This window comes from Coenobita brevimanus, chromosome 101 (assembly GCF_032717465.1).
Source record: "Coenobita brevimanus isolate Jiangsu-jjx chromosome 101, ASM3271746v2, whole genome shotgun sequence".
Classification (NCBI taxonomy): domain Eukaryota; kingdom Metazoa; phylum Arthropoda; class Malacostraca; order Decapoda; family Coenobitidae; genus Coenobita; species Coenobita brevimanus.
Genome location: NC_137054.1, coordinates 50,169,551 through 50,186,503, shown reverse-complemented (window position 1 = coordinate 50,186,503; position 16,953 = coordinate 50,169,551). Strand labels below are relative to the sequence as shown.

The following is a 16,953-nucleotide window of genomic DNA, read 5'->3' as shown; positions in this document are numbered from 1 at the left end:
ATCACGATTCTTATAAATACCCCTCACAGTTGATTCATTGATGTTATGCTTCTTCCCCACACTTCGCTTGGTCTCACCATTCTCTACAAGTTTCACATTTTCAGTTTATCTGCATAACATAGGTTCTTCCTCTTCTTTATTTCCCTGGCAGGTGCCGCAGCATTATGTTGGGTGATGGTAGGGGGATGGGGAGGGGGTACATTGGCCATGGTCATATCATAAAAAAAGTTATTGTTTCTGCTATCACTGTTCAATGTCTGAGGGCGCGCACTTGAATGGTTTGGCGGGCAGGAGACTCGGTCAGACGGCCAATCAGTGCTCGGCTGGCGCTGATGTCACACGACCAATCACAGAGTGAAAGTTTTGTTAGCTGGGTGGAGCACTGGAGCCTGGCCTTTTTGAAATTTTCGAACATTTGCGGTGCGTGATAGCAGGCATTTAGTGCGTGATAAAGGTACTTGGGTAGTTTTTTATATAGGCGTGATAGCGAGATATGCTATAGCGGAACCCGTGATAGCCGAGGGTTGAGTGTACTCATATTTTCCAATTCCTCACCATCCAACCTCGCTGTGCATTCACTGACTTCACCTCTCTCAAAGACCGTCACTTTTCTCTTCCCTACATTCACCTTTAGATTCCGTTTCTTACACACTCTCCCAAACTCATCCACCAAGCCTTGCAGTTCCCCTTCGTCTTCACTCAACAACACAGTATCATCTGCAAACAACAGTACAGGGATTTTCCAAACACTATCCTCTCTCACCAGGGCCACTCCAACATCCTCTACCCTACATTTTTTTTTTTTTATTACCCCATCCATGTACAGATTGAACAACCATGGATACATGACACATCCCTGTTTCAACCCAACTTTCAAAGAGAAAAATTCACTTAGTTCACCATCCATACGCACTGCAGCCTTCGCACCATCGTACATACTCTTCACAGCATTCAACAACTTCTCATCTACTCCATATATTCTAAACACTTTCCACAATCCTTGTCTATCCACCCTTTCATATGCTTTCTCCAAATCCATGAAAGCCGCATACAACTTCTTTCCCTTCTCTAGAAACTTTTCCACTAAAGATCTAAGAATGAATATCTGATCTACACAATCTCTTCCCTTTCTAAAGCCTCCCTGTCCTTCTCCAACTAATTTCTCTGTTCTTTCTCTAACTCTGTCAATAAGTATCCTACCCTACACTTTTCCTATTATACTAAGAAAATAAATGCCCCTATGATTACCACACACTTCTTTTTCCCCTTTTCCTTTGTACAAGGGAATAATTATACCAGACTTACAATCCCTCGGGACTCTACCTTCCTCCCAGGCCAATCTGCACATCTTCCACATCCATTCTACTACTGTCTCTCTTCCATGCTTCAGCATTTCACCACACACTTCATCAATTCCTGGGGCTTTCCCCAATTTAACTTCTCATTGCTTCCACAACTTCTATCCTACTGATTTCTTCCTGTCTTCTCACCTCCCTCCTTCCCCCAGCCATTCCCCAGCCACTTATACTCGCATTACTTCCATCCTCTATGTTCAACAATTCCTTAAAGAGTTCTCTCCATCTGCTCACTTTTTCTCCCTTCTCCACTAGTAATCTACCATTTTTATCTTTCACTCCCCTGCTAACTTCACTTCCACCCTGTCTTACTCTTTTCACCTCTTTCCAGAACATTTTCTTACAGTCCCTCCACTTTACACTCAAATTCCTTCCAAATTCCTCATCCACTCTCTTACTCTCTCTTACTAATCTTTTCACCTCTCTCTTTCTTTCTACATATAACTCTCTCTTCCGCCTCTCAACTTCTTCCACGCCCCTATTTCTCATCCATTCATTGTATGCTTTCTTCTTTTGTGCCACAGCCTGTCTCACCTCTTCAGTCCACCACGCTGTTCCTTGCACCTCCCTCCGTCTTCTCTTCCTTCCACACACCACATCACATGCTGCACATATTTCTTCTGTAAATATCCTACACACACCTTCCACGTCTCCCATCTGCTCCATTTCATATTTGCCCAATCATTCCTCCACTTCTCTCTTATACTCTGCCTTTTTCTCATCCTCTTGTAACCTTTCCATTCTCTTTGCAACTACCCCTTCCTCTCGTCCTTCCCTTCTTCTATGCCTCCGACTTACTTGAATCCTAATTCTGGCCACCACCAAGTAGTGGTCAGAAAGTCCACTCCCCCAACCTCTATAAGCTCTTGCATCCATTACACATCTTCGCATCCTTTCATCCACACACACATAATCAATCATTGCCTTCCTTTCATTCAGTTCACCACCCACCTTTCTCATCACTCGCCATGTATACCTGTGGATCATTTTATGTCTGAAGAGGGTATTGGCTATCACCAACCCCCTCCCAGCACAAATGTCCACTAACGCACTCCCATTCTGATCTATCTCAGCAGGCACACCCCACTCACCAACTATTCCATCCACCTTCACATTCCCAACTTTACCATTCATATCACCGATCAAAAACACTCTCTCATTCCTTCCAAACTTTTCCATGCACACTTCTACATTTGTCCAGAACTCTTCTCTCACTCTTCTAGCACGATCTTGCGTTGGCGCATAGACACACACACAATCGCCCACATTTGGATTCCAACTTTCAACTTTACCCACACAATCCTTGACCCAACTGATCCATATATATATATATATATACTGTATATGTATATAGTATATATATGAACTTATCATGATGTCATAATCTTAGAAGGAAAATAAATGTACACTTGTAAAAGATATTTTTAAGAAATTGCAATTTCATCTTTCAGAATGTAATTTTTTTGTTTTTTTCCAGATGTACGGTATAGTTATGTAGTGGATCAGCAGCCTATAGGAAGATTATTGTTTCGACAATTTTGTGAAGTTGTTAAACCAGAGTATCACAAGTACAATGTTTTTCTGGATGATGTTGTAAGTACTGTAGTAGCTGCAAGTTGTAAGGTTTTTTCACAAGTGAAACTGTTTTAAAGCCTGAAAAATCTGAAGAAATATTGTAATTTTATGTAATATACAGTAAATTGAAGAGTTGTAGAGTGCTTTATTAATTTTTATATTTCTTTTCAGGAAAGATATCAAGTTGAAGTGGATGAAAAGAGACAAGAAGTTGCACATGCCATTTTCAATAAATATCTTAAGCAGACTGTGAGTCAGACTCAGACTTTGTTGTTTATTGCTTTGAACTGCACAGTAGAGATTCATTACCCATATAGCCACAGTACCTGCAGACTTTCATGTTGCCTTTTGGAGTAGTTATTTTTAGATGCATAGTGTTGGAGTTTTACCATTCTTTCCCTTATGTTATTCATCATTTTGAAGAAATAAATTCATATCAGATATCATATTTTCACAGAAAAGTACGGTGGTCTCCCTGTTATGTGGTTAACCCGCCGCGTGCCAGTGCTGTTTTAAAACGGTCTGACATAATTCCGTGGCCAGTTCCGTTTTAATGCCGTTTAAAATTAAAAAATTCACTGTGACTCCATTTTTCAAGATTCATGGGTAAAAATTGGCAGGTATGTATGGTAACTTCCTCTACCATCCCCCAAGCAGTCAAGGCCATACACTCACTTGCTCCCCCCCCTCATGCTTGCTCTTCCTCACTCTGCCTGTGTGCCTCACCCAGTGCTGTACATAGTGAAGGCATTTTGTAAATATTTTCATGTAAGTTGTAAATATTTTCTTGTACCTGTAAGGACTATATAGTGAAGTCAAGTTGTAAATACCTTCTTGTAAGTGCCAGGACTGTACGTAATGAAGTCAGGTTGTACCTATCTTCAGGTAAGTGTATGATAATGCATTCACAGTCAGAAAGACACGCAAATTGTGATAGATGCTGAAGAAATAAGTAATCAGAAAAGTGTACTGAACATTGCTATACTTTCCTAGCATAAATACCCGAGTATACCTTACATAGAAAACTGCTTTCTCTCACGTATGCGGTGAGCGTGAGAGAGCGGCTATACCTGTACACGAGTATGCAGGACCTGGTAAAACTCATTTCCAAGCCTTGGTGAGCATTTTAATGGTGAAATTCATTGTTTTCACATCAAAATCTATCATTTTAGCCAAAAAAAAAAAAAAAAGTTGAGAAATGGTCGGCACTGGGGTGACCCATAGGGCTAAAAATAGCTGGCACACAGCAGGTTAATTATGGAGTAGACAAACCATGAGAATGATGGTCATGTAAATAGTGTGGCTAATGGGATAAGGGGGAAGATCTTGATTTTTTTACTTTTTTTATTTTATTTTATTTTTTTTTTAAGTCTCTGTTGAAAGCTGTAAACTACCACTGGACACATTCATACACACTCACTAATTATTAGGCATATTAACCCCTTAACCACAGGGCGTCACTTTTGTGATGCCTAGGAGCAAGGGATCATACCGCGGGGCATCACTTTTGTGATTCTGTGTTATTTTGAATTCACCCGGGCTTTCAAGTGGTGGCTTGTATCATCTATCAGTACTGCCAATATCCAACACTAGTCAGCACTCCTAATCTCATCTGTACTCCCATGTTGACAATTTAGCCATTTCTCCCCATTCTTGACTCCCCTCCCTACCTCCCCTTTATTACCCTCTCCTCTCGCCTGCCCGGCAGTGCTGCACTAAGTAAATCTTTCCCGGAATAATATATGCAAGAAAGAAATAAGGTAAGTGAGAGTGCCATACACCTGGAATTGGCTAATTATCACCTGACAACACCTCATGTGCACTCGTTCGCTAATTTTCGCTGTTTATTTCCGCTTGAAATATGCCGTATAATCTATTCTCTTAATAAAAATATATATAAGAAAGGAGGGGAGAAGCCTAAGTGATATTTACATTCACCTGGAACTACCTAATTTATTATGTATTGTCTAGATTTCCTGCCAATCATTTCATAGCGTATATATTAGCAGCTGTCACCACGCTGACATTGGCAGAATTGCACTCCCCCTAGGCCACCACAGTATATATTCAGTTAACTGTCGCTTTCAAGTTGAAAGCACGTCGGATTCGCACCTGTCCAATTCCGCTGCTTTTTAACCCATGCAAAGGGCCCTTTGACCTCTACCCCCTACTAAACCTCGTGTGGAAAGAGGCAAAGGGCTAAGTGACTCCTGTGGAATGTGAACTGGCTAATTTATCAATGAAAATGATGGACAGTGACTATGATCTTTCTGGTGACTAAAGCAGTGCAAGTGGAAATGTAAATAATGTGTAAACAGCAATTGAAAGCAATGAATGTAAATATAAGTGAACAGTGGAAAATAGTTTTTTAAGTTACTGCGAGTGACAGTGCATAACACAGTGTAAATAAAATAGAAATGTAAATAATGTAAATAAAATTGAGAATGTAAACAGAGATGTAAATGAGTATAAGAATATGAGTATATATATACTAGGAGTAATGAAAATGAAAGTTTCACTCTAGCATGTATGAATACTATGAGTTATGAAAGTGGAAGTGAAATTGACAGATTCGCTCTCAACACTAGTATACGGGACGAGAAAGTGAATGCTACGTATTTTACTGAAAGAGAAATTGAATGCCTACAGTGACAATAAACTACTATTAATAATAATAATAATAATAATAAAAATCTGGCATTTTGTTTCTCTAAAGCGCCAGTTCTTCCTTTTGGGAATTCACTAGCCTCGACACACATACATTATTTTTACAATTACAAAAATTGTGACATTTTTTGTATATAATACAAGCTACATCATATATACATGAAAGTGGCAATAATTAAACCCTATTATCATCCGTCATAGTACCTCTCTCCAGGTCATAGCATTTTGAAAAAAGAAAGGCTTTCAGCTGTATCTTAAAGGATTCAACAGTAGAGAGTTGTCTTATGGACAATGGCAATCCGTTATATAATGTATGGGCTCTATATGCAAAAGAACGATCAGAGAAAGATGACTGGTGAATGGCTCCTGGCTCATCAAGACGCAAGGAATCATCTTCACTGCGTAACATCACACCCGGGCGTGCCAGTGAGAGTTTTAACAATTCAGCAAGATACTTCTGTTCACCAAACTTAAGAACCTTGAATGTAATAAGACACAGTTAAATTCAATTCTAGCCTTTACTGGCAACCAACGCAACTCAGTCAGAAACGGGGTAGTTGAGGTTTTCGGGGGGAGACCAAAGATAAGCCGTGCCGCCCTGTTCAACACAGACTGAACTTTAGTTAGTATATTATTTGGAAGACCAACCCACAGTGAATTACAATAATCAAGACGAGACAAGACCACTGCATGGACCAATGTTAAGAGGCACCATCTATTCAGGAATTTTCTCACAGAGTACAGATTTCTGATATGCAAGTTACACCCTCTTACAACATGATTAATATGTTCTTTGCAATTTAATTTAGAATTAAAATAAACACCCAGATTTCGAACAGAACTGACTGGATGCAGCTGTGACATGCCAATGTTCAAAGCCAGGGCATTGTCAGTGTCATCACCCCTTCTATTTCCTCTGATGATGATGATCTCAGTTTTACCATCATTCAGCTTAAGTTTCCTCTTAGCCATCCAAATCTTAATATCAGATATTAGAGATTCAAACTTTGTCTTAGTATCGTTGATATCTGACATCTTAACATAGAGCTGGGTGTCATCAGCATAAAAATGATAGGACACATCATGAGCATCAAGTAGAGATGATAAACTACTTGTGTAGCTAGTAAATAGAATTGGACCCAAAACTGATCCTTGAGGGACTCCAAATAGAAGGGGTGCAGAATCAGAGCTAGCGTAATCAACAACCACTCTCTGAGATCTGTCCGACAGATACGACTTAAGGAGCAAAAGGGCACTATCATGAATGCCATAAAAATACAGATCATCCAACAATAGTTTATGATCTGCTGTATCAAAAGCTGCAGACAGATCCAACAGAACTAGGAGAGAGGACATCCCACTACAAGTGTTTACCACCAAGTCACTCTGAATCCTTGTTAGTGCTGCAGTTTCAGTTGAATGGTATTTTCTGTATGCTGATTGAACAACAGGAACAACTCTGTTTTCTATCATGTGCTTTGATCTTTTCTTTGGCCATATCCACAAATGCAAGCTCTTCACTTACTGTAACACTTTCATGTCTATCCTCCGAATTAGCTCTGTTTTCTGGGCGTAGCTCAGTGGTGGCTTCTGCTTCAGTCCTTTCCTGGATGAAGAACTCTTTGCTTGATTGTTTTCAGCCATGGTGAAGCACAAAAAAGCAGGAAAACACGAAAAGGCAGGGAAGATGCTCGCCGGTAGGTGTACAGGTGTAGACTATAAATCCCGCCTGGTAGGCCTAGTTGCAGTACCGGCCACTAGGCATAGGTGATGTGTGTGGAGAAAGTATCGTTTTGATTGGCTGCACAATCACAAGGATTGCGTACTTAAATATGATTGGCTTCCAGTCATGGGTTGTGGCTACAATATCATGAGTTAAACATCTCCTCGGAAATAAGTAATTTTCTAGTGGAAAAACGCAAGTTACAGCATTTTCTGTGAGTTTAGTACTTAGATAAGGACACCGTGACTTAGATAATTCGCAAGCTAGTAGTGGGTGAGTTATGTGATTGCACTGTACATGAGACTCTGCCAACTCTTCCTCTTTCAAATGAAAGTATCCCCACTTCGCCATGTGGTCCCATTGATGAGTAAGGATAAGTTAAAGTTCAAAGGGTGGCGGGAAGACGCTTGCGACAATACACGTCAACCGGCTTTGCTCCATGCCCAAAATCGTGATGTCTGTACATGTAAACCCGCCTGTAGAAGATAAGCGGGTGGATGATGGGCGCTCCCCATCTACCATAAAATAGAAAAATAATAATAATGATAATTACTTGTTTTTGAGCTGTCAAAAACTGTGATTTTTGAGTTCCGCCAAGTAGTAACTAGAGCAACCAGAGGCTCCTGTGGCAGCGGAACCATCTCATACCGCACTAATGAACAGTAAAATAGTCCTTTCGCGATGGCAACACCTCAGTATTGGCACCTTCTGATATGTGAACCATTATTGGGCCCCCAGTACTGGCGCACAAATATAAAAAGTCTAGAACACATACGTGCCACCTGATGGCCACAAACATTTTTTTTTGTGGCACGTATACATGACACCCGACGTGAAAGCTTTAACCCTTTAAACGCGGATTGTCGCGTTTGCGACGCTCGGTGAAAAGGACATAACGGCGGAGCATCGCGTTTGCGATTCTAGTAAATTTTGAATAACCGTGGGCAAGCAGGCTCCAGCTGGTATTGTCTATCAGTACCACCACCCTTTAGCTACAATTAGCATACTTTACCTTTGTACTACTGACCTCCGTTGTTGCCAAGAATCGCGTTTTTCCCCCCTCCCCTCCCACCACGGCCCGGCCAGCCTGGCTGTGATACATGGCAGCGCTCTGAGTGCTCAGAACTGTAAATCTGCGCTCTCCTCTCACAAGCAGTTTATGCTAATAGGAAATGCTTGTTTCCCCAGTTGTAACACTAGCTTTTTTTCACATGGTTTGCCCCTGTTTAGCGTCAGTTTACCGCAGGCTTTCAAAGTGACATTATGGCGAGTTCTAGCTCTTCCGAGTCAGTGCAAGCGGCCGACAGGAACGAGAATAAAGTGACGGGCGTAAGGCAGAATAAAAAGCGCGCCGCGGTGATCTTTTGGGAAGTAATATGATTGAAAATAATGTAGTATACATGTTTTAAGCTGTGCAAATGGAAATGTTTGTTGAGTGACGGGAAGACCGCCGCTGCGCTGCATGTCGGCCGTACTTTCCGTTGATTTTAGCCTTATTTTCAGTGCTTATTGTACAAATACGGATTCCAAACTACCTTTATGTTGTAGTATAAAGTTTACTGTGACAGAATGAGGCTGTGGTAGAGGGGAAACCAGGTTGCTGGAGGTGTGAAAGTGAAGATTTGGTTACCCAACTTTGCAAGTCTCCACAAGTCCTTGGGTAGTCCACGAAGGCTCAACACCTGTCTCTGGAGAAAGCTGAATGTAAGTACTATCTGCCATACCAAGTCTAATGTTCTAGGGTTAATCTCTGATTTTTGGCTAATATTTTCCTACAGGTACTCAGACCGCGATACAACCCCGCTACTCGGGGGGGGGGGGGAGTCGACTGTTCACGGCCGCGTTTAAAGGGTTAAAGGAGGATTGTTTTCCATGCTTGACCATGGTAATTGCTTAGCTGTGGTTTATAGGTCTGCTTGACCAGATAGTGTTAAACAGCAGGAACAAATGTTGTATGATGTACTGTAGTGGCCTTTTACAATGGCTTTCAGAGTTAAGCAATGTACGAAAGGGGGCCAGAGGAGAAACCGGAAAACTCACTTTCCAGACGTGCCTTTGGCTCTATTACGTTGGATAATTGAGCTATTACCGTAGTAAACCTCATGGGGAAAATTTCTATCAGACAGGACAAATTTTAGGTACAAAAATCCTTAGAATATTGTAAACAATGATAGGCAAACGCACAAAATTGCAATTTGTCATGATGAATAAGGGCGGAAAGCACACACATGAAAATGGCTCAGTCCATCACAGTATTGTCGTTAGCATGCCAGTGAGCTCAAGGAGACTGATGCTTTGCGATGTCACCTCTTCCCACCAATGCATGTTCTCATTGACTGTGGCACCTGTCAACTTCTCAGATTAATGACCCCCTCCTCCTACCATACTAAAGGTGATTACTACTAAAGAAATGTGTGTTGGACATGATGTTATTGTACATGGAAATAATTTTGCGTCTTGTCTCAAAATCTATGTACTGTATCATAAATGTTAGGCAATAAAGTTTTGAAACATACTGTATATACTGGTGTGTGTGTGTGTGTGTGTGTGTGTGTGTGTGTGTGTGTGTGTGTGTCAGAATGCTGTCTAATTAGTTATTCTCAAATAAATAAACACGACATTACCCATGACACAATGGATGGGCTACCAAGTTTGAGAGAGAAATGGTCCGTTTTACAAGGGACTGTTGATGGTTTTCGTACTATTGTCCATTGCTGTTTCTGTTTCCGAATCCTGGTTGGCCCATTTATTGTTGAAAGGGAGGGTTTTTGATGATTAAGAATTCGTATCTTAAGTTATTATGTTATGTAATTATTGCATACTGTATTTTGAGCTGTAATAACAGTGTTTTTAGTGAACCCTTTTTGATTTGTGCCTATTTCCATCAGTCATCAGAGTGGCAGATTATAGGGATCCTGAATGAATCATTGACGTCAACATGCAAGGAAAATCTGGATGCAGCAGGGAAGGAGCTTTTCCTTGGATGTGCTGCAGAAGTCAAGCTCTTCCTGGCCAATGAGCCCTTTAAAGAATTTGAGGCTTCCATGTACTTTCATAGATATCTCCAGTGGAAATGGTTGGAAAGGTAAGTGTGTATTGTATATGTTTCCAACAGTAGTATGCAAAGTAGCTATTAACTCTTTTAACTGATGAGTACAGCCAGCCTTCCTCCAGTGCAGAATTCCGATATTAATGGGCACATTACTGAGTTCAACAGCCTGCTCATCACAGGCAAATGCCACATTCCATGAGGCAGCGGAAGATGTTACAACCTGAGCTTTACACTGGAGATTACCTGTGTCATAAGACACTGACTTGGTTCAGCACACCTACCCTTTCCTACACATGCACGCAGCACCATCACAGGACCCCAAGAATTAAACAAAGTTAGTACGAAGGAAATGGAAAACTGGAAGACCTTTGTAACAACACTTGGTAACTCTGCATTCACATTTTGTCTCTACAGAATACTTAACTGCATCCCTAAATTACAAACAGAGACCTGTGCTACCATCACCTTCAACACCCATCATATCTCTCCAACAAAGAACTAACAAACATACTTGTGAGCCTCTACGCAAACGTAAATCACTGAACAACATGCACTGAATCTGGAAAAAGAATAAATGAATTAAAAAAGTTCCTTAAACATAAGTGGTTCATTCCACTTCACCACAATGCAACCCCCTTCACTCCAGAAGACATGTGACATCAAGAAAACAAAGAACTCAGCAAGCACAGGGCTAGAATGCTTCAGGAACTTGCACCTGAAACATTTAGGACCACATGGCATCAAGGCCCCTATAAACATCAGAAACTACTCATACACACACACTGTAGCATTCTCAGTGTTGGAAACATGAAACAGTTATCACTATACCTAAACCAAACAAGGTCTCAACATTCCCTTCTACTGTATGTACAGACCCACAACACTACGTAGCACACCATCTTTTGAAATGAATGCCTTAGTCTCTAAAAAGCCACACCCCATGTCCCCTCTTCCTCCATCACAGCACGGATTTAGAACCCTACACTTTACAAGCACCATACTGACTAATCTTGCACAGTGAACATGAGACATCAACTCTCTGACACCCACACAATGCACACTCCTCACAACAGTGTCATCCTCCATGCAAATTGTTCATCAGGATATACAGCACAAACATTGAGAACACTACCAAATGCTGGCAGACCAACTATTTATCTGACAGATGAGCATGTTCCATTACAGGACAATTCATCGTGAATGTAAATTTCCTTAACAGAGTTCCATGTTGCTCCATTTTCTCACCCATACTCTTCAGCCTATATATGCATGATACATCCACACCCCAGCCACCCATAAACATTGCTTCATATGCAGATGACATCACCATAACAACCACATCACAGTGCAGACACGGCCAGCACATTGCATCAGGACTACCTCAAGACTGTAGATTTGGGTTGAGGGCAACAGGCTGATCACCCCTACCAAGTCCATTCCCACACTTATCGTCTGCAATAAACATGAACGCAGTTACTTCCCTCACATTACACTTAACAATGTTTGTGTGCCACACCCCACCTTCCACTAAGATCTTTCGAATGACATACGACACTGTTGACACTGGACTCACCTTCAAGGGCTACATGCACGACGTCAACACGGTGAAACACACACAATACCACGTGATATATCAAAAACATTTGACAGAGTATGGCACTGGGCCTTATTGTCTAAGATGTCACACTATGGCCTTGCATCACTGGTTCCTCTAATTTCTTTTTACATTCATAATAGAAAAATATGGGTCATGGTAGATGGAATTTATTTCTCGGTTTCATTCCATAAATGCTGGCGTACCTCAGGGATCAGTTTTGGCGCCAACTCTCTTTCTCATACATATAAATGACCTCCTATCTTTCATGCACAACCCAATACACTCTTATGCTGATGACTCGACCCTTCATAGTTCTTTCACATTTAGTACCTCCTTTACACAATTTGATATTATAAATTCCCAAATAAACAAAGCAATTTCTCTGAACCAGGACCTTTCTAAAATTAATCAGTGGGGACAAACAAATCTGGTCTCATTTAATGCTCAGAAACCTAAATACAGGTAATCCCTTAATTCACGCGAACTTTTTTCACGCGATTTCGGTTATCCACGAATTTTTCGTACAATAATTAAAACAAAATTATAGTATTCAAATGAGTAATTTCAATATACAAGGGAAATAAATAAAATATAAAAAATGCCTACCTGCTGCCCGTGTGCATACATATATGTATGTGTGTGTGGGAGCCTGGGAGGTCAGTCTACCACGCATCACACAGTCAATTTGAATCCGACGGTCGAATCATGCATGGCTCGAAATCGAGAATCGTTATTTGTGGCTTATTTTTCTGCCTTCCAGTGATTGCTTGCCTTGTCTGCCAACATGGGGCCTAAGTGTAGTGCTAGTGATGCATGTGGTAACACACCAAAGCGGGCTGGTAAAGTGGTGTCACTGACAAAGTTAAAGTGTTGGACAAACTTCAGGGTGGAATGTCGGCGACAATTCTCCGTCAGGACGATTCCCCGTCATTTATTTACATACCAGTTTATTTAGCAAGTACAGTACACTAGTTTTTTACTTATATGAGTTATAAAATCCCCCTGAAAATTAGTTATTAAAGTCTATCTATCTATCTATCTATATACCTAGGCTGCTTCCCCCAAGGAAAGGGAGGTAGCCGAGACAGGACGACTCACTCTCCATTTACTCATCCATTCAAACACATTCATTCGCATCTTAGCCCCAAAGGGGAGAACGGACAGATTCTCACTGCACCACACCGCACAAGGGTCAACTGCGCAATGCAATCAGTGACATCCGCAGCAGGGCCCGACAGCAGAACTGGTTTACCCCTGCCACATCATAATAGACCCATCCCCTTACCCGCACCTGACCTGACTAGCTGATCAGACCAAATGCGGGAGAATATCCCCTCAGGGCTGCGTCATCACTTATTCATTCACAATTTCTCTCCATTTATTTCTGTCACGCACAGCCACTCTTCCTTGCTCAACAGACATCCCTCTCGCATCCAGCGCTCTCTTCACACTGTCCATCCATCCTAAATAATAAGTATATTAATAGAATGATGGGGAATTGTCCATGTTTTGACAGTGAATTGACTTGATGGTGAATTGTCTCAGAACCGTATGTTTGGGGTGAGTCAACTGTTCATACAGTAAAGAAGGAGAACGTAGCATATGGGAGACAGTGAGGGCTAGTACACCAGAATGTGCTAAAGTGTCTCCACCTACGCCTGTGAATTGTCTTGGAACCGCATTTTTGGGGTGAATGAGTCAACTGTTCATACAATAAAGACGGCAGAATGTAGCATACGGGAGGCAGTGAGGGCTAGTGCACCAGACTGCTGAAGTGTCTCCACCTACGCCTGTGCTTGTCAGGTTTCAATTTTAAATTTCTTACATTTTTGTTGTTTTTAATACTTTATGCTAGTTTATAAGGTGTATGTAGTGCATAAACAGTATTATTCAGATGTAATATACGTATAGACATGCATAATTATGTGCACACAAGGGCAGAACACATACACGAATTTACCACATACGCGAAGGGTCTGGGAACCTAACCCTCGTGTGAATTAAGGGCTTACTTGTACATTAATTTCTCCAACAGAAAGAATCCTTCAGACTCTCACATAACTTTAAATGATGTCAGTATTCCCATATCTACTACAATTGATATCCTAGATGTTACTCTAAACCCCAACCTAAGTTGAACAGCTTATGTTAAATCCCTTGCTAAAAACGCTTCCAAAAAATTGGGACTTATGTACACAGTTCATGAGTTCTTCACTGAAGAGCAGATGACCACTACATACAAAAGTCGTGCGTTCTCAGATCGAATACTGTTCACCACTGCGGAGTGGTTGTGGAGCGGTTGCATTGAGGCAGTTGGACAAAATTCAAAATAAAGCCATTAGATTAATCAATAATCCTGCCATTACGCAGGACCTTGCTCCATTATCAGTACGTAGAGATGTTGCTTCTTTAGCATTATTTTATCGATATTTTTACCGTAAGTGCTCTGACGGACTGGCTTCAATTGTGCCTTCCCTTCACATTTTCTCCCAAAATACTCGGGCAGCTGGGAGCGCCCATAAACTCACACTCTCTGCCCTGCAGTGCAGAACCTCTGCTTATCAAAATTCATTTATCCCCAGAACTACTACTACTCAGGAATTCACTTCCTTGGAGTTGTTTCCCACAAACATTTAATCCACTTCAATTAAAATACAGGTGTTATAAATATTTTATGAATGGAGGATGCCTTTAGGCACATGGACTTATTTTTTTTTCCTTTGTTTTTCCTTCCTTCATTCATTATCTATAAAAAAAAAAAAAAAAATCAAGAGAAAGTACATCCCCCACCCCCCCTACCTCCAATTCACTGCACTCATGGCAACTACAAGTCTGTACTTTAGGCAACAAAAAGAATCATCATCATCTAATCCTGTGTTGCCTTACGAGGATCGTAGGAGCCTGGGGCTAGACAAGCTGGTCCTGACATTTAAGATGAGCGTGACCAGCCTCACTTATCCCTGAGTGGCATTATGTGAACAATAAACCCTAACCACCTCTTGGATATAAACCTGCACAAGGTCAACCTGATTGGAGCACCTTAACCTGCCCCGTGCCAAGGACGTACGTGTATGTCAGCCCCTATATGCACAGACAGTGCCATTTATGTACATGTACATCGGCAGTTTGATATTTTTGTCAAAATTAAAAATGCAAATAAGGCTCCAAAAAATCGGCTGGGATATTTCTGTGCCTCTCTAGGCCCCCCTATATCATCTATATACCCAACAAGAGTGTTTTTGGCTTGAATAGCATAGTTACTGATGAAGAAAACGAAGATCTCCTCAACTCAGTGGGTGTCGGAGGCTGCTGATAAAGCCTATGGATGTTACTCTGATGCTGCTCAGGGAGAACTGACCTCAAAATCGACCTAAATGGCTTCTGTGAGTACTTTTATGATTGTTCTCCATGTTTTCTCATCATTTCTAACCTATCTAGAAAAAAAAAAAAAAAAAAAAAAAAATTGGCTGGCACCACAGCTCCATGAGTGTCCAAAGTTTGCTGGCACTCGGCGGGTTAATTACCGACTAGACCACCGGGCACCATAATTTGGTTGTATGGTTATCACCCTTCATAATAAATGGTTTCCTGGTGTACAGGAAACCATTTGGCTTGTCACTCAGTGTATTGTCACCCATAGACAGAAGGAAGAGGAAAGAATGAAGGAAAGATAGAAGAGGAAGGAAGGAAGAGAGGAAAGGGCAGTTATGCAAGAGCAGTACTACTTTGAGTGAGTTGATGGTGAGTGTCCCCACCTATCACTGTCCTTATTCTACAAACAAGACAATAGATTAGTGATGTTCTGGGCCTACCCAGCATGGTCTCCCATCCCACCCAATACTCACTACAACTCCTTGCAAACCATACAGAACAGTTCCATACACCTCACCACTGGCTGGATCAAAACCACTCCTACAGCTCATGTACTCTGTGAAACTAAAGTCCTCCATGTCAGAAACTACCTTGGTATGAGAGTTAGACAATTCTGTGTAGCAGCCTGAGCCAGTACACAACATTACACAGACACACTGCACACCCTGGCACGTAAAACAGTCACCACACAAACATTATCACACCCTCTACAGCAGTGTTCCACCTTTAGACATTCCAACATAAGCAGTGAGGAAACACCTACATATTCATTTCACACGCAGGGTAATACAGCACTTCAGGGTGAACACTATATTAGAAGCCCCTCTATTGGACATCCACCCATCAAAGGTGCTCATAGATAGGTATGATCTGACTTCATTTCTCTAGGCATATATTAGGACATCACCCAGCCCTCCTTAGCTACCAGGTAAGAGTTTGGTTGGGCTGAAGCACAGATGACATGTGACCTGCTTCTAGAATGGGGCCCATACAACATGGCACACATACTGAAGCAATGTATAGCTCATGTCACACAGACACAACGTTAACTATGAAGGAAACCAATGGCACAACTCAAAGGTACACTTGCTTACCCATGGTCAACGGGTCACCTCAATCAGAGGGCCAGGTTGAGCACAAATAAGAACAACATTGTGTGTGGACAAATAAATATGGTACTTACTTTCCCCCATTGCTGTAAAAATAAGCATTTATGCAGCAAGTGCCATGTTGCAGAAAGTACGTGTGTCTCCTACTGCCTCTTTCATTGCCTTATTTTCATCAAGGCTACAAACACATCACCAGTGCAGTATTTTTAAATTACAGTAGGGCACTGATTTAATGTGAAATAGGTTCCAAAGGAACACACTTTAAATCATTCTTGTACTAAGTCAGGGTACAGTGATCCCATGGTTATAGCGGTGTTTGTTATCACCGAGATGATAATCCATGCTCCTGCCAACATAACACTTTTTTTTTTTTTTAAAATACTAAAAAGCATCTTTATGAAGCGCCTGAGCTGGGCTGAGCCTGAGTCTCAGAAACATTGGCATGGCGCATCCTCCCCTGACACAATCACACAAGTGAGATATTTTCATTGGCCAGGACTTTT

At 41.4% G+C, this 16,953-nt stretch overlaps 1 protein-coding gene across 1 annotated transcript in view; it reads left to right on the top strand.

The window, feature by feature from the left end:
- Positions 1–16,953, top strand: part of LOC145415093 (G protein-coupled receptor kinase 2-like) — an 831,927-nt gene that overhangs the window by 122,998 nt on the left and 691,976 nt on the right. The window contains exons 3-5 of the mRNA XM_080284507.1: positions 2,833–2,948; positions 3,102–3,179; positions 10,209–10,405. Of these exons, the coding sequence (XP_080140633.1) occupies positions 2,833–2,948; positions 3,102–3,179; positions 10,209–10,405 (391 nt within the window). The remainder of the gene's footprint in view (positions 1–2,832; positions 2,949–3,101; positions 3,180–10,208; positions 10,406–16,953) is intronic.